Source organism: Microtus oregoni, unplaced genomic scaffold, assembly GCF_018167655.1.
Source record: "Microtus oregoni isolate MIOR12 unplaced genomic scaffold, Mior012 000008F_ref0000371, whole genome shotgun sequence".
Taxonomy (NCBI): Eukaryota; Metazoa; Chordata; class Mammalia; order Rodentia; family Cricetidae; genus Microtus; species Microtus oregoni.
The window spans coordinates 26,091,217-26,115,986 of record NW_024543067.1 but is presented as its reverse complement, the minus strand read 5'-3'; the positions used below and the strand labels follow the sequence as shown (position 1 = coordinate 26,115,986).

The following is a 24,770-nucleotide window of genomic DNA, read 5'->3' as shown; positions in this document are numbered from 1 at the left end:
TTCGCCTTCAAGAATCTAATCATATATGCAGCAATTTCCCTCCTTTGCTATAACCTAACCACCTGATGTTTCTACCAGTATGTTTTAAAAATATCTGGATTTATTACTTTATTTTTTCTGGAAACTTCATGAAACTGCTACCATATATGGAACATTATATTTGGAGTAATTCAAATCTACATTGCTAAGCAATGGGTCACTTACTTATATTTGGCTCCAGCATTAATTATCTCTTAGTCCCTTTCAGGTGAGAGTTATATTTTTTTGTGTGTCAATAAGCTATACTTATTTTGATTCCTGCAAGCAACATAAAAGAATCTCATTTCTCCATGTCATTGACAGTAGTTATTATAATTTATTATTCTAATGGGACAAGAGGGTGCCTAATTACTAACCTGCATTTCCTTATTATCCTAAACTTCTGGTAATAATAACTTTCAAAGACAAGATATTTGCATTATACTGTTAAATGAACTGTATAGGTACAATACCTTGAACAAGATTAGAAATATATATACACTATGTTCTAACCAAATTAATCTCAAATTTAAATCAATATACAAAATTTGTATACAATATACAAAAATCAAATCCAATGTAAAACATTTGCTTTTTAAAAGTAGATTCCATAATCTACCTTTTTATCATATCCTATCTATATCCTCCCTTTTTTCTTTTCAAAGTAGATTCAGTAATCTGCCATTTTATCCATCATATCTGTGTCCCCTTTTTTTCTTTTCAAAACAAGAACCTTGAATCTGAATTCCTTTGTTTAGATTTTTTTTCCTGACCATTATCCATATCAACTTGTAACCAACAATCTAAACAAAGACAGACATCCATAATCCAATTTTTGAGAATGTGGGCATAGTTTTCTAGGCTACTTCTTGCTGATTGGGGGCACTGATAATCTTATGGGGACCAAAGAAAATTTAGGATTATGGAGTATTCTGTGAGACTGTATCCTCTCAGGCAGCAGTCTTAAAGCTGTTCTGAATGTGGAAATCAGAGGAAACTGCAGCAGAGGTGCTCTGAAACATTGGATCATTTAGGCCATCTGCTCCTATTGGAGATTTTTCAAGGGGTCTGGCTTAATCAAACCTGATTTTTCTTAGCCCAGAATGAATCCACAGCCTCTCATTTTCTGTATTAACAAAAGCAAAACCTCGTCTTCAAAGCAACATATCTTTTGACTTAAATTTTGAAGTCAAAGGATTTTCAAAATATATAGGTTGGTTTAATACAGCAGCATTTATAATTAAATGTCTTTTTGCAGCTGTTGCTCCTTCCTCAACAGTCAAACTATTCAAAGACAACACAATAACATATAGTATCCATATTTTCTGTGTATTTTCTGTCTTTAACTCTTTTTTTTACTCTGTTTCTTTTTATTTTTAATTTTTGTTTCTTTTTATTTTTTTTTTTTTGAGACAGTTTCTCTGTGTGTCTTTGGCAGTCCTAGAACTAGCTCTTTTAGACCTGGCTGGCCTCCAACTAAAAGAGATCCGCCTTCCTCTGCCTGTTGGGTTTAAAGGTGTGTACCACCACTGCCCAGCTGATATCACAGTCTGAAGTACTGGCCAGATGGTGGTAGCACACGCCTTTAATCCCAGCACTTGGGAGGCAGAGATGGGCAGAGCTTTGTGAGTTCGAGACCAGCCTGGTCTACAGAGCTAGTTCCAGAACAGCCAGATCTGTTACTCTGAGAAACTGCCTTAAATAAAGAGAAAGGAAAAGAGAGAGAGAGAGGGAGAGGCAGTACTTTGTATTACATACATTGTTAATTCTGTCTGTTAATCAGAATGTGGGTGTTCTGTATTTGGGTGTTTTCTTCACTAGTTTGTTTGTTTTTCGTTCCAATCAAGTGAAAAGTTACCCATTGAAAAATTAGGGATTTCAGTATAGATTTGGGAAATTGTAATTAATTTTGACCTTGACAAGGACAGGGCTAATAATGTAAAGCATATGCCTCTTTGTCATGTAGAAAACTCTGGGTATTTTCTTGATTTTGTCTCTTGCAGGCTGTTAGCACCATCATTTGTTATATCTTATTCTTGAAAAAGATTTCTTCCAATTGCATTTTAATTTGAAAGGGTGCTCTGTGCCTACTTTTTAATTTCTAATACCTCAAAATGTGGTTGAGTTTTAAAGTTAAGTATCATGTTTGAAGGCTGTAACTACCTACATCTGAAACAGAGTTTTGTCCAGGAGAAAGGAAGGCACACAAAAGGCAACCTCTCCGATCCCACCCAGCACCTCTTGGGGCCCAGGTACTCTTAATGCTACTGCTTATTATGTTGCTACAGAAACTGTCGCCATGGCACATTATTAGTTCCTCGGAATACTTCCAGCAAATGATACTACACAATTGTAGACTCCTGGGGAAGAAAGCAAACAGCTTGGCATATGGTTGTCATTTAATGAGGTCGCTCACCTTGAGCCAAGGTGTTGTACGCATTTCATGAAGCAGAACTGCACACATTGAACAGACCCTTCAAAAGTCACCAAGGCCAACTGTGTCTTCTGTGAAAAATGCCAAGCTTAGAGACAATAGGAACAACAACATGGTTTTCTGAGTCTAAACCCTGTAGAGGTGGGGAAACTTTCTTCCTACATCCATCACCTGCCTCTTCATTCCCACTGCTTCTCTGAGTGCCTGACACATCACCAGATAAAAGAAATCCTGCAACTCCTGACTGAGTAAGGAAAGAACTATAATGTAAAATTGCTATACTTAATTTTTCAGACTCTATGTTAGGGCATGTCACAGAGCTCAAGAGGAAAAACACAGGCTTGCTGGCCACATTGTGTCAGTGCTTTAATTTGACACAACTTAGTGCAGGCTATATTCTATAGTCTTGAAAAGTGAGGTGTGAAATCCTTTTCTGGGCACATTTTCATATAGAGCACAGGACCACTATGGAGCAATATAAAGTAATAGAGATGATATTTTGCTTTTAGAATAATTTTATAATGCTAGCAAGGAGGATACCACCTCTTAGCTTCAGAAGCTCTCATTTCTCATTACTAAATTGGTTGTGTTTTCTCAGTTTAAATATTCAGGAGGAGGTCTGTCTTGTCTCTTTCTCTAGTTCTGAGCATTTGTTTGCCATTACTTCTGCTAGAGTACTTTCTTTCTCCAAAATTTTCATGACTGTCCAGATTAAATGTCATGTCTCCAGAGAGAAGAAATGTGACCTTCTAAACACTGTTTGTTTTAATCCAAGTACTGCATAGACGTAATGGGTGTGAGTTATCATATTTAAATAGACAAAGAAGTAAAGAACACAAGCATGGTGGCACATGCCTTTAATTCTGGCATTCATTAGACAAAGGCAGATGGATCACTATGAGTTCTAAACTAGCCTGGTCACACAGCAAGTTCCAGACCACCAGAGTACATAGTGAGAACCTGTCTCCAACAGCAAAAGCAAATGAAGTAAAAGTAGTACATAATTTATTTGTATTAAATATTTATCCCCCAACTCTGGTAAGTAACATGGTAAAAAAAAAATCAGTTTGTACTTATAATATGAGTCATTTGCTGGTCTATAACAAGCCCCCTCAAACTTGGTAACCCAAAACAGTGTATTCTGAGTGTCTGTGTTGACTGATGTAGCTGCTTGATTTTCCCGTGGAAGTCTCATGCTGTTGCACTCAGATTTCATCTGTGATTCTCCTCAAGTTTTATCTGTGCTGATCTTACGGTCCTGCTGAACTTGACATTCATTATGCTTCTTTAGTCACATGCTTTGTGCTTGCTTGATTCACCAATATTGCTGAAAGCAACCCAGACAGTTCTTTGACTGTAGCTGTTTCTTCCTTTAGCTAGCTAACTTGGGCTTTGTCTCCGCGAGGTGTTCTCAAGGTCATCAGTAATAATATTTGCATCCTGGCATTTCCTAAAGTGAGCATTCTCTAATGTAAGTTAAGTGTTGCAAAACATCCAGTGTAGCCCAGGAAGTCACATAGCATCACTGTCATGTGTCATAGCATGACATAGGAGAGTGACAGGACCAGACTCGTTAATAAGGAGCTACATAATCAGAGTGGAGAACGGATAGAACCTGTAAGCTTTGAGCCCCACTGACTAATAATCTATAAATATAGACAAGCCTTCTTTTGGAGTTCTTTCATCTGTATTTTGTAGTTTTTGGTATATGTCATTTTTGCCTCTTTGGTTGAGTTTTATCCCCAAAATATGTATGTATTGGGGGAGGGGGAGTATACATGCATGCTTAAATGCACATGCATACTCATGCATGCTATTGTAAATGAAAATGCAATGTGTTTTTTCTGGATTGTTCTTTATATAATGATGTACATAGAAATGCATTTTATTTTGTCTGTTGGTTTTATATATCTTCTGAATTTATATATTAGTATCAGCTTTATGTAGAATTTTTAGAGTTTTATGTACATCAGATCATGTTACCTGCAAACAGGTAATTTTATTTTTACAATGTGGATGCCTTGTATTTTTCTTATTTTTCTAAGCTCTCTGGCTAGTAATCCAATACTGTACTTAATGAAGCTGTGAAACAAGGTCCTTGAAATCGTTTAGGGAGATCAGACTCTCTTCCCTTCCTGTGGTGCTGCACCCCACATACTACCTCTTGAAAGCCCAAAGTTCTGTTCCTGGTGCTGCAGCTCTCTAGACGACCAGTTCCATAAACAAGGTGGGCCCTTTAATAGTGGTCCACAGTAGCCTAGAACAGGAAGGACCTTAAAATAGTTCACCTAGCTGTCCCCAAGTTCATACACGACAAAGCAGTGCCTTTGGGTGCTTTCCTGCCAGTGTCGGGTTTGCACTGTAGCCTTACGTTTTAATCAGACATGTCTTGAGTGATACAAACATATTTTGCAAGAACAAAATTAACTGTTTAAGGCAGTACAACTAAAAAAGAGAAAATAGAAAGTGCGTAAAGTTAAGAACACTGGGGATGTGGGCCAGACAGGATGACTCAGTAGGTAAAGATGCTGGCCTGACAAGCCTGGCACCTGAGTGTGACACCAGGACTCCTTAGAGAGGGAGGGAGGAAAACCAGCGCCTCAAAGTTGGCCTCTGCCCTCCACAAGTTGCTAGAGCACATGCACCACATCACAATAATAATAATAATAATAATAATAATAATAATAATAATAATAAATACCTTTTCAAACTGGACACTACAGGGCACATGTTTGTAACTTTGTCTACTGAAGAGTTCTTGGTTCATATTTATAAAACCAACATTTTTATAAAAATTGTATTTTTAGCCAAGTTAAGATTTATATGACTTCCAATTTTAAGCTTTTGCTGTAAAAGGTAGAAAAGTCATTTCCTTGACTTTCCCATAATTTACAATGCTGCTTCTTTTTCACCAGTGAATACCAGAAGCAGCATGGCTCTTAGGAAAAGCTTTTTACCCCAGCAAGGTATGGGATGTTGGGCCTTACTGAAGAACTTTCTCTTCATTCAAAAGATCTGAATGGTGGTCTGAAATTACCATTTGCCAAGGATATTTTAATTCGTAGCCAGTGGCCTGTTAAAATCAGAAATGTGTTGTCTCTAAGTAAAATGAAAACTGTTATTTCCTAAGTTGTGGTGTTTTCACATCATTCATTCTGTTTTGTTCAGAACTTCATGTCTATCTCTCCTGTTTCCGTCACATCTTATTAAATCTAGAGCTTTTGAAGAGAAGCGCAAAGAACAGGAAGAAAGAGAATATCAAATTAGAGAGCGCATCCTGCAACAGAGGAAACAGAAGTTTGAAGAAGTTACTGAAAAATTCCAGCGTGCCCATGTTCCTCTCTCTCAGAGAAAGAAAGCAGGTACCTATCATTTCTGAAACAATTCTGAAACAAAAATGAAAGTTGTAATTAAATTTAAATCAAGTAAACAATAAAATTACAGATTTAAAAAAAAATTAAGTAGAAATCAAAACCACAACAGCTTTGTGTGCTGTTTGAGTAGCAGGCACTTTAAGCAAATGAAAAACAAGAATGTGACTTAAATTGAATTTGGAGAACACTATGTTGGCTGCATTGGTAAACCCTCTTTTCACTCAAGAGTTTCTTTCAACGTCACGCTAGTTCACAGTGTTTTGTCTTTTAAAAATCAATTTTTTCTTTCAAGTAACTTAACAGAAAATTTAGCTGTTGGGTTCAGGAAATTAGTGTCACATTCATTCTGGTATTTTATTTGTAGTTCACTTCAAATTCTTATTTGAACGATTGGCAAAACACAACATCTACAAAGTAATAGAATCCAATGATATAAGGCCTGTAACCAATCAAGAATTGAAGGATATATAATTGGACGAGGAGCTGGCTTCGTGTATAAAGCACTTGTGAAGCATGAGGACTGGAGTCTGCGTCCCCAGAACCATGTAAAATGAGGCAGCTGTGACCACAGCCTGTACTCCAGCACTAAGGAAGCACAGACAGGGGATCCCTGGAGCAAGCTGCTAGCTAGTCTTGACGAGCTTTTGGTTCAATTGAGAGACCCTATCTGAATGAACCAAGTGGAGAGTAATTGAAACAGACACTCAGTGCCAACCTGCGGCCTTCACACACATCTTCACATACATGAATTCCACACATGTGAGCTTGTGTATACACAGCACATACATTTCAAAAAGGAATTTAAGTATGACTGTGATTGGTGCTTTCATATCAGATCCACATTTTTGGACCTTAAACAGCAAGACAGAACTAAAATATGTCAAGGCTTACAGAAAGAGAGCTGGCAGTACCATCATCTACCCAGCCATCATGTACTATACTGTGTTATACTCTGTCCCCAGCTATACTGAGCTACAGAAATATGAAACTGTATGCTAAAAATCACAACTTATTTTGGATAAGAATTTAAATAGTATCATTGGTACAATAATTGATGTGATAGCAGAATGTGTGAAAAGACAGGAAAGAGCATTAGCTTATGTCAGGACACGAAGTCATTGTTTCTAGAACAATGACATGCATGACTCTTGAATTAGTATCTTGACAGGCAAAGAGAAATACAAAGGGTAGCCAGAGAGAAGGAACAGTTCATACAAGTGAACTGTGTCTTTCATGTATCAGAAGCATAAGTTGGGGGATAAGAAGAGAAGAATATTAACTTGAAACTAGAAATAAGTTGGAGCCAACTCCTGAAGAACTTTGTATGTAATACTAGAAAGTTCATCTTTATCCAAAATGCCATTTTTGAACTGGAAAGCAAGCCATTTCTCTATTGGTCAGGGATCTTAGTGTAAAGAGGTGCTGCAAGGAACACTGACACCATCAAAAGACACCAAAACATGGTAGAGTTTTCTCTTTCTCTCATAGGCTAGGTCCTGAGGTCGGGGTCAAGAGCTGGTTCCATGGTTGTACAGACTTCTTCTGTCTTTCAGCTAACTACTTTCTACAGCTGGCTTCTATCTTTACTCTGTGGATATGGTAGCTGCTAGATCACCAGCCATAAGATTGGATAGATAGAAAAAAGAAGACAGGTTATGCCCTTTAAATTTCCTTAGAGGCCTCCCTTTATATAATTTAACCTATCTAGCTCCATTTGTAAGGGAAACTGAAACTTTTTCAATATTGGATATGTTTCCACTCATGACAATATGAGCTCCTTTACTAAGAAGAGGAAATGAATATTAGAGAGTCCTCCCATAGTAAGGTCTCTTTGTTAGAAGGGTAACTCTAGTGACAACATGGAATGTGGATGGAAGTAGCAACATCCTGAAGTTAAAGGCTAGGAGGAGACTAGCTCTGGGAAGATGTGTTATGTTCCTCACTCAAGCAGTAACTGTATAGACAGAAGAGGTAATCTTCTCAGATACCACAGTCAATAGGATCACTAAGTGTAGGAGTAGATAAGCTACAAGGAGAACTTGGCAAAGAGCATCACACATAATACTCTTTAATAAATGACAGTATTTTACTAGCATGTATTCATTCTATGTCATAAATTTTACCTTAATATTTTATACATGTATATAATATTATCATATTCACCCCTGTTACCCTCTCATATGTCTAGAGCTCAAGTCTGAACTAACCCCTGTGTAATTGTCAGTGACTTTGCTTTAATACCTTGGAGAAAACTACAGACTATAGAATGGTAAAGTGTTAGGTTTGTACAAAGAGTTGGACCTAGAAAAATCATCTCTTCTATCCCCAGGCTTTGAATTATATATAGAATTTGATGACTAGAACATAATATTTCCATATTTAAGGGTTGCAAGAGGCAGCATTCTTAAGAAACAGCTGTGTTTCTACCTGAATGACAGTGAGGAGAACATTAGAAAGAAAGGAAAGAAATATGTTGCATGCCTAAGTGCACATTGGAAGGCTTTCGAAGTGGATGCGTACAGAAAACAAGATAGGAGGTCTAAAGAGCTGTGTGGGGTTAGTGTCCATGTAGTGTAGTAATAGGGGCGGCGGGGCTGCGTCCCCAGCACCCCGGCTGTCTGCCCGGCTAGCTTATGCCCGAAATAACAACACACAAACTGTATTCATTTAATCACTGCTTGGCCCTTTAGCCCTAGCCCTTACTGGCTAATTCTGTTATCCCGATCAACCCATCTCTAATAATCTGTGAGCACCGGTCTTACCGGGAAAGGTTCAGCATGTCTAACCTGGCGGCTTGCTTCATGGCGTGTGTCTGCCCGGGAGCAGGGCATGGCGTCTCTCTCAGGCGTGTGCTCCTGAGAGGAGAGCTGTCGCGTCTGACCTCACTTCCTCTTCCTCCCAGCGTTCTGTTCTGTTTTCTCCTCCCACCTATCTTCTAACCAATAAAATGGACCAGGGCAGTTCCTTTATTAGCCAATGACCTTCCTCCATCAATGTAGCATATGGTCGTGAGGACATCACTTGCCTTCTTCACATACCTTGGCTTCCTCAGTTGTAAAATTCAAATAGCACGCCTTTAATCCCAGTGGCAGAGACAGGAGGGTCTTCGTGAGTTCAAGGCCAGCCTAGTTTACAGAGCTAGTTCCAGGACAGTCTCCAAAGCTATAGAGAAATCCCGTCTCAAACAACCAAAACAAAATAATAATAATAATAATAATTCAGATAGCACCTGTGCTATAGCCAGCCAGGATGAACATACTTACAAAGTGATTAAAATAAGCTCTGTAGCAGTAAATGCCCAAAGTCAATTGATGTTTTTTTTTCATTTTATTCAGAGAAATATGTAAAACTTTGTCATAAAAGTTTGAGACCATGAGATCAAATATAGAAGAGTTTATATATCAGAAAAGCCTACACACCTACACATTTTTCAAATTAACTTCTTTCCAAATAAATATCATCATAAAATTAATAATGAAGATCTCAAAGTAACAATTTTTTTTTTTTTTGGTTTTTCGAGACAGGGTTTCTCTGTGGTTTTGGAGCCTGTCCTGGAACTAGCTCTTGTAGACCAGGCTGGTCTCGAACTCACAGAGATCCGCCTGCCTCTGCCTCCCAAGTGCCGGGATTAAAGGCGTGCGCCACCACTGCCCAGCTAACAATTTCTTTTTTAGGACTAACATATCAAAGTTTAAATTTTAATTCTATTGTAAATATATTATACAAGAACTTTGAAATACTTTATCGGCCAGTTATCTATCAATAAACCATTGGTGATAAAAAATGATTCCTTATTATGTTTTTTCTATTTGCTTAGTTTTTCACAATCCAGTCCCTCCATTGGATGAGGCACTTAAACAAATTCAAGAATCCAACTTAAAATCAGAAGTAAACATTCCTCTTTACCAAAGACCAGCAACAAATTGGCGGTAAGTAATTTATTACTGTTTTAATATTATTAGACTTATCACTTTATATGTAATAACCATATGGCCTTCTGCTTGCTGAATTTGTGGTCTTTTTCATTGGTTACTTCTCTGTTTGAGGAGGTGGTGGAGTGGTTCAAGATAGGGTTTCTCTGTGTAGCGCTGGCTGTCCTGGAACTCAACCTGTAGACCAGGCTGGCCTCGAACTCACAGAGATCCACCTGCCTCTGCTTCCCAAGCACTGGGATTAAAGGCGTGTGCCATCACTGCCAAGATCATTGGTTACTTTTTTTTAAAGATTTATTTATTTATTATGTACACAGTGTTCAGCCTCCATGTATGCCTGTAGGCCAGAAGAGGGCACCAGATCTCATTACAGATGGTTGTGAGCCACCATGTGGTTGCTGGGAATTGAACTCAGGAACTCTGGAAGAGCAGTCAGTGCTCTTAACCTCTGAGCCATCTCTCCAGCCCCACTTCTTATCTCTGTTTTAGAATTTGTTCTTTTTACAAGTTAAGAATTAAGTCAATTGTAATTTGCTGTCTTATAGTCACTAATAATACAAATACTGTCAATAGTAAATAATTTTATATGAAAAAATATCAAAACTATTTTAATATATTGATGTTTATTGTTGTCTTTACTGAATAGATAACATTGCTTAAATTGTATTGATACAAATTTAGTTTTAAAAGGTAATTTTGTGGTTGCAGTGATTTTTTTCTCACTCATAATTTTTTGTTGTCATTATCTTAATAAAAACTGCAATATTTGTAGTCTCTTTACATAGTTGCATAAGTAAATCATATAAAAGCAATAGCATGGACTTGCCAGTCATTATGCTTCCTCCAATAAATGTCTTTTCCATTTTTCCCAATATTTTTGATGTTACTATGTGCAGAGAACTAGATGAAGCAATGTGGAGTAGACTGTTAAAATATAATCCCTAGAGGCTAGAGAGGTGGCTCAGTGGTTAAGAGCACTGACTTCCCTTCCAAAGGATTTTCTAACTATACATATATCGATATCTTGCCTCGCATATGTAAGGCCTGGGATTGATCCCTCGAACTCCCAAAAATGCATAGAATTACATCAAATGAACAGTAATAATCAGACATTTACTTGCATGAAGTTATTAATAATTCAGGCTATAAATTGTTTTAATATTATACCTATACAGAACATTATTCTGTTCTTAGAATTCTTCTAGTCAATAATTCTCTTGATTAGAGCTGAAAACAAATAATTCCATCCTTTCAGTATTCATTAGAGTCTGGGAAAGTACTAAACTCTCGGCTTAAAGAATCACACTAAAAAAAGGAATGCTTCAGCCAAACTCTGAAAAAAACATGAGTTAACCAGGACAAGTGGTGAATGGCACTGCAGACCGAATTCTGAGCACGTGCCAAGTTCACAAGTGACAAAGTGGTGATCGTGTCAAATCAGCTGGTGCTAGAGCTCAGCATGCACCAGACCCTGGGCTTGACCCTCGCCCTACAGAAAGAAGAGGAGAAAGGTGAAAGAGGCAGACATAGGCAAGAGACAAAGAGAGAACTCATATTTTGAGGTTATAATGGAGGTGCATGCCTGTAATCCCAGAGCTCATAATGTGGAATCAAGAACATCAAGACTTGAGAGCCTACTTCAGCTACAAGAGACCCTATCCAAAACAACAACAATAATAATAATAACAGGTGAATCAGAGAACACAAATTAAGAGCTTAACTAGAGAAGAGATTAGAAAGTGAGATGCATCTGTGTGTTAAGAAATATAAGTTTTGAGGCAATTGAGATGGCTTAGAAGGTAAATGCACTCGCCACCAAGCTTGACAATGTGCATGTGATCCCCAGGATCCATGTGGTCAAAGGAGAAAAACAACTATGTCCTCTGACTTCTGCATGCGGTCTGTGGCATATGTGTAAGGAGGCTAGTCATCAGAGGCAAGCACTTCCCTTCGTTTAATTAGTTTAATTTGACTTACATGTACAGTGAGAAGAGAGTTGTTGGTAGGAAAGTTACAAAGGAAGCCAAGAGTTAAACAGGAAGAGACTGTTAAGTAATGTGTTCTAGAAATAATTAGTGAAAAAAGTTGAAGCAAGCTCCCAATAATATGTTTTGGAAGTTTTCCCACATTTACAGACTAAATGTGGGGAAATCAGATAATCTGGTACTTCAGTTTTCAAAATGATGACTTCTTCAGAACCACCAAGGAGGAAAATAGAAGATGAAGAGTTGGGGATGGTTGCAGAGTCAGGATTGGGTCAGCAAATTGCTGGCAAAAAGTGAAACCATTTATCATAAATAAGATGCAGATAAGAAGGCAGATCTCATGTTAAACTTTTCACTACAATAAAAAGAATATGACTATGGGGAAAGAGTGGACAGATTTAGGGGGAGAATGGTCGAAAGGAAGCTAGAATGAGTTGTAAGTTTGAAATGCAGGGTTCTCAGGATAAGAATTCTAGGACATGAATATAGATGTGACAGTCTCATCACAGATAAAAACAGTGGTTGGTATCTATCGGTGGTGGCCTTGAGTTAATCAAGCAATCAAACATTGTATGGAACAAGACACTATCCTAGTATAGGAGCATTCTTTAGGGCAGGCCACAGAGCAGTTGAAAGCTAGTCTTTGCTGAGTCCATACCTCCTACAAATGACAGTACCACTGAAAACAATGCAATCACAGTAGATGAGCTACTTCCCAAGGAGCTAACTTAGAAAGGTACCCCAATGCTGAAGTAGTCCATTGAGAAGGCTAAGAGGATATTGTTAACCTTTAGACACACAGATATGTGGAACATCACAGTCAGTTTACACAAGATTCTGTGAGGAGTACTCGTAGAGTAAGAAAAGAGAGGCCAAACTCAAAGCTTCCAAAAGGCTGGCCTCAAGAATGAGCCTGCAAGGAGCAACCCGAGAAGTAGGAAAACGAAAGCCTTTAAAGACAGTGGTCAAATCCTACCTTTACAGTTACTGGGTAAGTAGTTCATCATAAGCAAAGCAACACGTTGAAGTGAAACATCTACAAATGTGTGTTAAGAAACCGAAGTTGGAGACATGAAGACTGTATGATTTTAGAATACTCTAGGAAGGCTTGTCTAGACGATAGATGGCACCTAATGGCCAAGGCAGGCAGGGCTCAGAGGAAGCTTTGAATTTAAAACTTCAAAACTACTTAACATTTTTGTACAGAGACCCTTCATTTTCCAGTTTCTTTTTCTGTATATCAACTATTATTTTGTGCTGATTAGGCATTGTCCATTTTAAAAACACTTCTTTTGCAAAATAAATGAAAACATGGTGGTTTTGTAGGAGGAGCAGCAGGCTGCGTTCCTGCTGCCCGGCTCCTGGCCACCTGGATAGCTTATACCCCAAAGTAACAACACACAAATTGTATTCATTTAAACACTGCCTGGTCCATTAGTTTCATCCTCTTATTGGCTAACTCTCACATCTTGAGTAACCCATTTCTGTTAATGTGTGTACCACCACAAGGTGGTGGCTTACCAGGAAAGATTCAGCATGTCTGACCTGGTGGCTGGATCCATGGCATCTGACTCAGAAAGGAGAGGCATGGCTATTGCCTCACTTCTTCCCAGCATTCTGTTCTGTTTACTCTGCCTACCTAATTTTCTGTCCTATCAAAGGGCCAAGGCACTTTATTAACCAATGAAATCAACTTAAAACAGAAGAAGTTTAAGATTTTCTTTAAACTGTCAGAATAACTTCAGTTCTTTGGAAGCAAACAAATATGCTATCATTTTAGCAGATGGGTAAATAATAAATATTATGTATTGTCATTGTGAGAAATAACCTACATTCTGTATCAGAATACCTGGTTTTCATAATATACTTTTGGCTGTGACATTGTGATATTCATGTGTATGTATGTATGTATGTATGTATATATATATATATATATATATATTTATGTCTTTATTTGAAAAGCCAATATGTATAATCTATGAGAGAAGATACCATGATTAACTAATAAAAAATTGGACTTCTCTCCGCAAATAACTAACAGTGTTAAATATTGTATATTAAGTATACAATGTGATAAATGCCATATAATATGAAATTTTAGACTATTAATGATCACTTATTGGTTTTATGGAAATAAGTTTCTTTCAAATGTTTTTACAAAGATTAATAAGCTATTGTCATGTTACAAATACATTTTAGTGGAATATAAACCTAAAGTAGTTAAGAAATAAAATATCACGAAACAGTTCCAAAGAAGCAGAGGATAGCAGTACTTGTGCTAGGGACTGAGAAGCCCTTTGCACAAGCGCTACCATTAGCCACAGCCTCAGCCCAAAAGGTGGCTCTAACATAGAATGCTAATTGTAAATAAAAATAAAAAATTAGAATCTAAAAGGAAAATTTGTTTAGAAAAGTGAGGGCTAATTCTTAAGCCTCAATAAAAAAAATTGGCGAATAGGATTTTAGGAATATAGAAACCCCTTTAGGAAGTAATGAGATATAAAAAATATTAATAAGGTATTAACTTTTAAACTATAAGAAATAACCAGCCTTTCATCACAATTGAGTTCTTAGCACAAAGCTAATCGGCTTGGCATATCTGGTGGATGGAGAGAAGAAGAGGGCATAGCTCTCCTGCATTAAACTCTCTGGAACAGATTGATTTTTGTTAGACAGCTATCTCCAATATCCATGTATTTGTCATGAGGTAGTCCATTCCAAACCACCCACTACCCAGAGACGTCTGCATATGCTCTTCACACTAGTGATTTAAACTAGATTTTCCAGCCGATACCCATGCAGCAGACTTTTTTTTTTTCTTTTTTTTTTTTTTCTTTTGATTTTTTTCGAGACAGGGTTTCTCTGTAGCTTTGGAGCCTGTCCTGGAACTAGCTCTTGTAGACCAGGTTGGACTCAAACTCACAGAGATCCGCCTGCCTCTGCCTCCCGAGTGCTGGGACTAAAGGCGTGCGCCACCACCAGACTTTTGAAAGGAGAAAACACGTGAGCTCGAGTCAGCTGGGTATCTGTTTCACTCAGTCAGTGTGACCAATGGAAGATCAAGCATCTACCCCAAAGGATAAAATCAATCAAAGGCCTACAGGTAGCCCAATAATAGAGTGTTTTAAATCTTAATGAGGTTCTTTCTACTTGCCTGTCCAAATACTTTCCCACCTATGCAGATCCATTCCTGCCTGTCCAGCTCTCTCCAATCCTGATCCCTACTTACCTGGTCAGCTGTCTTCTTCACGGGGCCCATTGCTACCCCATCCTCCCCAAATTCTTCCTGACTACCCTGGTGTTTGCCCCACCCACCAGACCTGTGTCCATCTATCTGTTCCCTCCACTCTTCCAAAGACCTTTCTACCCACACCATTACTATCCTATCCTATCAGATATCTCTCTCACCCTCCAGCCCCAGCTACTTCTAGTTTTTCTAGCAGTTTCCCTAGTCTGCCTGCTCCTATTCCTTCTGGGCTACCTGTCCTTCAGCCTCATCAATCCCAGAGTTCTCCCACCATTCCTGATCCTGACTCACAGAATAGGTTGTTTTATAAAACTTTCAGACCCAAACATTTGCTTGCAGCGCAGCCCTCTACCCCCGCAACTCTAAGGCCTGCCCTGATTCGCCGTTCTCTTCCAGCTCGACTGGTTCTTTCCCCAACCCCCTTGGAAGCTCTCCCTGTTTTGAAGCCTTCCAGTTTATCGAGTCATCCAGTGCAACCAGCCCCACCCCTCCCTTGTATCACTCCTTTGCCTGAACATACTGCTGGGTTTGATGCTTGTCAGTCAGTTCAGAAATCTGTTCCAAAAGGCATAACACTGTCAAATCAGCCTCGGGCCTCTGTAGACCATCTGCCTGCCTTGATTCTCCCCCACCCATCCCCATGTCCTTCTCCATCCTCTACTTTGCCTTCATCGCCTTCTGCTTCCACATCCTCGTCACCTTTGGTAGTAGTTTCTTCCTCTTCATCCAGACTTTCTTCTCCTCCTCCCTCCCCTCCCTTACCTAGTCCATCCGTCCCTCTTCTGCCCTCTCCTTTGTGTTCACCATCTTCTCCGTGTTTGCCTCCAACTTATCTAGCTTTTCCTTCTCCAGCGTCTCCTTCTCCCTCTTCTTTTATGATTTCTTCTTCCTTTCCTCCCATGTTCCACTCTATCTCCACTTCTGCCTCCCCATCTCCTTTTACTCCTATTCATCCCTTCAATCCTCCTCACTGGAGGAAGAAAGTAGAGAAGAGGAGAGAAGAAAGTGGAGTAGAGAAGAAAAAGTTGAGAGACGACAACTTTAAAGGTAAATAAATTGAATTTATTAGACATTTTGTAGAGTTAGTTCTATTTTGTTTGGGAAGGGTAACTAAAGGGGAACAATTACATAAGAGTAGAAAAGTACGGAAACAGCCGGGCAACAGTGGTGCACGCCTTTAATCCCAGCATTGGGGAGGCAGAGGCAAGGGAATCTCTGTGAGTTCAAGGCCAGCCTGGTCTACTGAGTGAGTTCCAGGAAAGGCTCCAGAGCTACACAGAGAAACCCTGTATCAAGAAAGAAAGAAAGAAAGAAAGAAAGAAAGAAAGAAAGAAAGAAAGAGAAAGAAAGAAAGAAAGAAAAGTATAAAAACAAAAATAAATAGAAACATGCCCTCACTGTTTAGGAATATATACTAAATACCTTCTCACTAGCCATGGTCTCCTGGTCATGACACAGGAATAATTAGGAATGTAGTCATCACTGATCTTGTTGATTCTGGTCTGTCTAAATAAAGACATATATGGGTATTGGAGATAGTAATGTCACATGTGGCAATATGCCACCTTCTAAAACATTTCTTTATCCTGACTTAATTGGAACTAATTTAACTGAGTTGGTAATAAATGCCCCTCAGTCAGCTGTATTCTTCATCACCCACTTGTCCTTGAAGGAACTAAGTTTTTCTCTGTGTATTACTGAAATGTAGCAAGCTCTCAGCTTCCAGACAGTACAACATTGTTAAAATATATATGTATATAGAAATATAGTCCTAATTGAACACACAAAAAATAAACTCCATTGAAGACACTCTTTTTTTTTAGGATTAAAAAATATGTTTATATGGGGCTGGAGAGATGGCTTAGGGGTTAAGAGCACTGGCTGCTCTTCCAGAGGACCCAGGTTCAATTCCTATCACTCACATGACAGTTAACAGCTATCTGTGTCTCCAGTTCCATGGGATCTGATGGCCTCATACCTCTGTGTATATACATGCAGGCAAAACCCCAATGTTCATTAAATAAGTAAATAAATTTTTTAAAAATATGCTTATATTTCTGATTATATTCCTGAAACAAACTGAAAAGAAAGGTTTATATTCTTGGTTGCATAAGAGCCACACTCCCTTGACTAGTTCTGCAGGGAGGACATTCATTATTCCCTGACAACGCAGGTTCGTAATTTCCACCTGCTTGAGTCTCAGCCCACTCTTCTAGGGATGTAGGAATTGTTACTGGTCATGACATAACTAAGGACTAAAGCTAATATTATCTATATAAACACATGCCTAGAGAAACGAGAAGTGACAACATAGGCACAGTATCGCTGTCCCTGCCCGAGTGATAAAGAATGGGCTATAGTGACGGAAGTCCTGGGTGAATAGGCATCCCTATGTGAAGCTCCTCTGCGTCTGCACTTTTCCCTCACACTCATTTTATTCAAATTCCCATTCTAATATGTCTGTAGATTGCTCCAATATCCTTGTATGTAATTATCTAGACATGTGCACATAGTATACAACTGTGTCGTTTATATACTTATAGAAATAAGTTCATTTCAGTTAAATGTACTAAATCTTCTCATATCTGGTTCACAGAGCTATAGATTCTACCTTGCCTTCGGCGTTGTCTAAAAATGATTACAAACATCAAAAATACCTCGTACGCAGAATTAATCATGATAAAGAAATGACGGGAAACAACATAGCAAGCCTAGCTACTAACAAAAATGTGTTCCAGCTTAAACTGGAGGAGACTCAGAAACTCCTAGAGAACCAACATTTAAGCAGTTTGCAAGTATGAATGATAACTATGTTACTGGTGTTATAATTTTAGTCATAATTCTGTCGTGCCTCACAGTATTCTCCACACAGCTAACAGAGGCTGTAAGAATGCTGCCTGCGGTGAGCACAGCCTCATCACAGATGCTGAAGGAACACCTGGGGTTTCCCTGGCCTGTTCCCAGGGCTCTTTCTGCTCTTCTTCTTTTTCCACCTATTTAAAAAACATAGGATGTATGTGTGTTATTTTATAACAAATATAAAAGCTGTTTGAAAGTAGTATAGTGTAATAGAAATATTATTGTTAGAGATTATATTCAAGAAAGCAGCCTAAGCTTACGATGTACAAGCTACTGAGCCATCTCTGCAGCCCCTAAAACCAGTAGTTCTTGAACCTAAATTCACATGCTTCTATAGAAATTGTACGATAAGTATAAGACTACTACATGGATCTCATGTGGGAAATGAACCAGTGGAGCCCAGACATAGATTTTTGTTGGTATTTTGTTTGGATACAGGATCTAATTTAGACCAGGTTAGCCTCAAACTTACTATGTAACCAATGCTATCCTTGAACTTCTGATCCTCACTGCCATATTTATTTTATGAAATGCTTTATCTCTTACATACAACCAGAGTTGAAAACCTTACTCCAGACCCTTATAAAAAAAGATATAATTCCTACCAACAGAAAGTTCATGTTAGAGTCACATAACATATTTTCTTTTTTAAATTCTCTTTATTTTTTGGGACTTTCCTAGTGCATATAATGTATTTGGATCTAATCCTACTATTTCCCCCCTATTCATAACCACCAGTATGTGGTGCTGGTGTTTTGTTTTTCAAGCCCACTGAGTCGACTTAGTCCTGCCTGTCCAGGCATGTGTGTAGAACTACCTGCTGGATCATGGTATCCTCCCCAGGACCACACTCAATCTCAACACGAAAGAGAAGGGGCTCAGAGCTCGTGGTGATGGTGGCTGCTGTGTCACAGAACCATCAAGAGTTTCCTTGAAGGCCAATGAGGGTTTCAGGAAGAGAATCTAATTTATAAACAAGTGTTTTCGGAATTAATTTGGTGTTATGAAACTTGAAGAAACTCCCTAACCTAAATGGAATAGCAATTATTTCTAAGCTATCATGGTGGCCAGAATAATTGAGCATTTCCTTTGGGAGTTGAAATGAAAGGAAGCACACTTTCTATGGCTTTGTTACTTTCTTTTTACCATGAGGTCTGCTTCAGGGGTGTAGCTTATACCTGTACTGTTTATAGTCACATTATTTTCTGTGTCTAGGAGAACTGAACCTAGTAACAATTGGGTGAGTCTACAACATAAAACAGTCTTCTTTTTTCTCCCTCAGAAATTCTGTGATGAAGTTAATCAGATAACCAATTCTGAAACTCTCTCGAGTGTAGACAGCCTTGAAGCTGCAGAGCGGGAAGAGATCTACTTAACACTTAGCATGGCTCCTTCCACATCAAGCCAGCCGAGTTCTGTTCCCCTCAAGTCGGCGAATCTGCAGTCAGCTCATCTAAACTGCTTTGATGAAGACAATCTGTCATTCTCTAAAACTCAGCATATAAACAATTGGCTTACAAACTTAGATGCTCAGAATACTCAGCCTGTTGCATCCTTTTCAGATATGTTCAGTAAATCTAGTGTTCTGCCCTCGTGGGAATGTTTGGCTAATAAAGAACAGAATCCACCTACTTTGAGCAGAGCCATGGAGAGAAGCACAGGAACTGCTAATGACTCAGTACTCTTGGTGTGCAGTCCTTCCGTAGTTGCTCTAGATAAAAAAGGAGGAAACCCCTCCGAAAGTCACACTGTGAGGACAAGTGATCCCGCTGATGGAGCTCTCCAGAGGGAGAGGCCGTCAGGTGCTGAGAGCCCAACATTTAAAGTCAGTAGAGCCTGGACTACTTCAGAATCCCTGACCCAGGAAGCAGCTTCATTTTCCATCCAAGAGAGACTGTCTGAGTTAAGTCAAGAAAATAGAACTGCTTCTCTTCCTACTTCGTTTGTCCCTGCATTGTCGCCCAATTCACAGTCAGGTGGCCCTTTATCAGAGAACAACACGTGCATGAAAGAAATCGATCCCGTGCAGTGTTCTGATAAGTTATATGAAATGAAAGATGTAAAATGTGAAAAGATAAACTATTTTAACTGTAATAAAGAAAAGTTGCCTCTATTTTCAGAAAATTTTCAGGCCACCTACGCACCTCAAAATTCTAATTCAAAAGATAGGAAACAAAAAGCAAGTGGGCAATCAGCACCACTGTTTAACGTAACCCCTGACTGTGACTTGCCTGACCAGCACGGTGTGAAGCCTAGTGTCCATGAACAAAATGGGGTGAGGCTGCCTAAGAGCATATTAAAGAAAGAATCCAGATACGAGCATGATTATCTCAAGGCACTAGTTATAAATCGGGGTTTTAAGTTTAGACATCAAATGGCAGAAGCTATTAGAGATAGTATTGAATTAACAAGACAGAAAGGGAAAGGTCCAGGAACCCCAAAGACTATTAAAAAGCTGCGGTGGCTTGATGAAAGTGGCAACACAGAGAACTGTGCAGGTGACGGCCACCCAGTGAGGAGCAGGGCAGGGACGGCTCCACAGTGGTTACAGTATTGTCACACCAGCAGTGGCCCCCGCAGCCTCACATCTGCTCCTGACTGCCCTGCACATTCTGCTGGTGGAAAGAAGGCCACGGATGATGGTGTCTCCGAAAATGTTGCTGATCTAGGAGGGTGTGACGCGGACAGTGTGCCCTTGAACTCTTCTATACCTTCAGGCTATAGCTTTGCTAAACAAGCCTGGTCAGCCTGCCAAAGAGAAGAGAACAAAGCCCCTGTACATGCTGGTCCTATACCTGCTGGTGATGCTAAGACTCTAAAGTCTAAGGCTCCAAGGGGAGCAAAGGTGACTAGAAGAATGGGATCTGCAAAGGTCCAGACAGGCCTTGTCCATGTGAACAGAAAAGCCACTGTCAGCCAGCCACCATCTTCAAACAAAGCCGACACGCTGGCCCAAACTCAGGGGAAACTAATTATACCTCATCCTCCGCCTAAACCACCAACAAATATTAAAAGTAGTAAAACTGTGCAAGTGTCCCCATGTCACTTAGCCACACCTGAACACTCCCAAAACACCATGACACAGAACTGTTTAAGTTCATGTGAGCTTCCAACAGAGTGCCGTTTGAACCAGTGGACTCAGGAAAGTCGCCTCCTGTTCTCAGATGCCTGTTCTGACCTACTCGCTGTGACCCCAGCTCTGCCATCTCCTTACTCTCCGGAGTGCCAAACCGCAGCAAAAGGAAACTATTCAAATGGCTCTCGCACAGGTTTCCAGCAAGATGGGATAGTATATTGTACCCAAAAAAGTCCTCTCTGTGAAGAGAGCTACCAGTCATTGGTTCCTAGAAGCACCGAAGAAGAATCAATTTTCTCATGGGGAAGAAGGAACCATGGGTGCCAAAATGAGAGAGCCACTGGTAAGGATAAAATGTATACCTTCTTCAGAGTCATGTGACATTTTCCATATTGGGTATGGCAGTGTATACTGTATAGTGAGTTATAGTATGAAGATAACTTAGCTATCCATACTATAACTTGCTCTAGTAGCTGGAGTTCTTCAGAGAATTACCTAACCCGTACTCAATTAAAATAGGAAACTTTTGCTTGCTCTCTTTTTCTATAACCTCCCTTGATGTTTAAAAAGAATAGACAATGAATAGCATCTGATCCTTATTCCTGGTGATTCTGTCATTGCTGTTGTAATTAGATTTCTGTCACGTGAGCACCATGGGAAAACAGCATTGTTTATTTAAATAGATTATGTCACAACTTACTTGTCGAAGCCCCTTCGACAAAAATACCACTTACTAGGGTAGGGAAATGGGGATTAGAAAAATAGTAAAGAGAACAAAGACGCAAATGCCTTTAATTTCTCATACACTTTTATAACCCAATACAACAGGGGGAAGAAGACAAGACTGCTTTAACGTGATACAAAGGACAACATCAAGTCATTAGCATTTTGTTATTTAGGCAGTGAACCCACCCTACACCAAGTAACCTGAAGGTGGCCACTCTCAAGGTCAAACCCCCTATCTCAAAAGAAGGACCAGAAGTATGCTTGAATGTCCTGACCATTAGTCAGGACAGAGTAGATCTACCTGTATGGGCCATCTTAATGTCAAAAGGACCAGGTAACCACACCTAGGTCAGAATGTGTAGCCCTGGTTGTTGTCAACCATTTTGAGCAACCTCAAATTCTCTGACCTTCAGACAAGGTGGAAATAGGTTCATTTTTGGGCCGCCACACTTGTTTGTTCTGTTTTGTTTGACATAGAGTATAGCTCTGTCTGGCCTGGGAACTCACTATGTAGACCAACTGGACTCAAGTTCACAGAGCTCCTCCTGCATCTGCCTCCCAGGTACTGGGATTAAAGGCATGTGCCACCATACCCGGCTTATTTTTAAAATTTTATATGAATTCCTTATATGCTAATAGTAGATGTTAACAGGCTGTCAAGGTGGCAGGTGAACACAGATGCTTCAACCAAACTTGACAGCCTGAATTCAATCCCTGAAACCTGCATGGTGGAAGGAGAGAACTGTCTACTCCTAGGTGACCTCCAAATGCCACATAGGTGCCATAAGGCAATACCTGCAGTTTAAAGAAAGAAGTGTTTTAATAAGTATACAGCCCTCCCATCCCTTCCAGAACACTGCAGCTCTGCCTCTGTTGACTTTTTGTCTGTTTTCAAGTAGTGAAAGAACAGACACCGTTGTTTGGAACAGTTTTGAGATTTACTTCTCTATTGAATGCCATTGGCCCTGTCACTCACGGCTTGTGAAGCCACTCCCCCCTTGAAGGGAATGGACTAGAAGTCCATAAAACTTCCTGCCAGTGGGAATCAGTTCCCTACTGAGAAAGAGCAAGGGCTGTTCATCGAGGGCGCTGGCACTACAGTATAACAAGTAGTGTACGCAGAGAGTTTCAGCATTCATATTCAGTGTCCTTTTTAAAGACCAGGGGTTTGCTGTGTACTGCACATCGTACTCCAGATCCCAACAGGGCCTGGCACTTAGTAGACACCCTGGCTTTTCTTTTATTCCTTCGTTTGTTTATTTGTTGTTTTTGAGACTTGAGAGGTTAGTTTTGTTTTGTTTTGTTTTGTTTTGTTTTGTTTTGTTTTGTTGAGACAGGATCTCACTGTAGAGCACTGACTGCCCTGGAGCTCAGTAAATAGATCATACTGTCCTTGAACTCACACAGGTCTGCCTGCTTCAGCCTCACACGTGCCAGGATTTACACACCTTACTTAATTTTTTTATTATTTTTTATTTGTCACTTGGTCTATGTATATCTATGCCACATGTGTGAGGATGCCTATGGAGGCCAAAAGAGGGTGTCAGGATCCCCATGACACTTGAGTACAGATTCTTGTTAGCTACCTACTGTAAGTACCAACAAACTCAGGTCCTCTGTGATGGCAACTAGGGCTCTTTTTCTATTGTTTTTATTGAGCTATATATTTTTCACTACTCCCCTCCTACTCCTTCTCTCCCACTCCACCCCTCCCTTTCAACCTTCTCCCAAAGTCCCCATGCTCCCAATTTACTCAGGAGATTTTGTCTTTTTCTACTTCCCATGTAGATTAGATCCATGTATGTCTCTCCTAAGCCCCTCATTGTTGTCTGCATTCTCTGGGATTGTGAATTGTAGGCTGGTTTTTCTTTGTTTTATGTCTAAAAGCCACTTATGAATGAGTATATATGATATTTGTCTTTCAGGGTCTGGGTTACCTCACTCAATATGATGTTTTCTAGATCCATCCATTTGCCCACAAATTTCAAGATTTCATTATTTTTTGGCTCTGTAGTACTCCATTGTGTGAATGCACCACATTTTTCTTATCCATTCTTTGGTCGAGGGATATTTAGATTGTTTCCAATTGTTCTGGCTATGACAAACAATGCTGCTATGAACATAGTTGAGCACATGTCTGTTGACATGGTAAAGGTTTCTGTCCCACACAGTCCTGCAGCCGTTCAGTCCCAAAGAAACACACAGAGGTCTACATTAATCATAAACTGCTTCTTATTAACTCTTACATTCTGTATTAAGCCATAAATTCTTGTTGGTGTCAGCCACATAGCTTGGTACGTTTCATCAGCAAGGCATTCTCATCTTGCTTCCTCTGCATCTGGGTAATGACTGCAGACTAAGCTTTTTTCTTCCCAGAATTCTCCTGTTCTGGTCACCCAACCTATACATCCTGCCTGGCTACTGGCCAATCAGCATTTTATTAAATCAATACAAATCTTTACAGAGTACAAGATCATTGTCCCACAGCACATGTCCTTGTGGTATGATTGAGCATCCTTTGGGTATATGCCCAAAAGTGCTATTACTGGGTCTTGAGGGAGGTTGTTTCCTAAATTTCTGAGGAGTTGCCTTACTAATATCCAAAGGGGCTGCACCAATGTGCACTCCCACCAGCAACAGAGGAGTGTTCCCTTTACCCCACATCCTCTCCAGCTTAAGTTGTCATCAGTGTTTTTGGTCTTGGCCATTCTGACAGGTGTAAGAAGGAATCTCAGAGTTGTTTTGACTTGCATTTCTCTAATAGCTCCCCCAGTGGTCACTCCCTAGTACCTACTCCTGTGAGCATTGCTGCCTCAGTCCTGCTCTGGTGGAGATTGCGCCTAACTAGAGCTCTTAATGAATGACCCATCCTCTTTAACCACGAAACTTTTCATAAACTGGATGGATACAAACTACATTAGCAGGTGGAAAATTAAATGCAAAGAAAGTAACCTAAATCTCTTCACTATTCACTACAAAAAATTCTAAGCAAGGATAGAGACTGAGTTTTTTAAAGAATGAAGAGAAACTGAGGGGAAAAAATATTGAGAAAAATAAGTAAAATTATTGTGGAAGTTATAAAACCTTGAAATACGTGTTATATGAGATCATATTCTAAA

General features: G+C 39.5%; 1 protein-coding gene across 2 annotated transcripts in view; it reads left to right on the top strand.

Moving 5' to 3' along the window:
* Nucleotides 1-24,770, top strand: part of Cep126 (centrosomal protein 126) — a 62,645-nt gene that overhangs the window by 13,911 nt on the left and 23,964 nt on the right. The window contains exons 3-6 of one of the 2 annotated variants that reach the window (XM_041656732.1): nucleotides 5,669-5,814; nucleotides 9,644-9,755; nucleotides 17,587-17,785; nucleotides 19,132-21,268. In XM_041656732.1, coding sequence (XP_041512666.1) covers nucleotides 5,669-5,814; nucleotides 9,644-9,755; nucleotides 17,587-17,785; nucleotides 19,132-21,268 — 2,594 coding nt within the window. Of the gene's footprint in view, nucleotides 1-5,668; nucleotides 5,815-9,643; nucleotides 9,756-14,925; nucleotides 16,038-17,586; nucleotides 17,786-19,131; nucleotides 21,269-24,770 lie in introns of those variants that run through there. The other variant, XM_041656733.1, reaches the window with a different exon arrangement.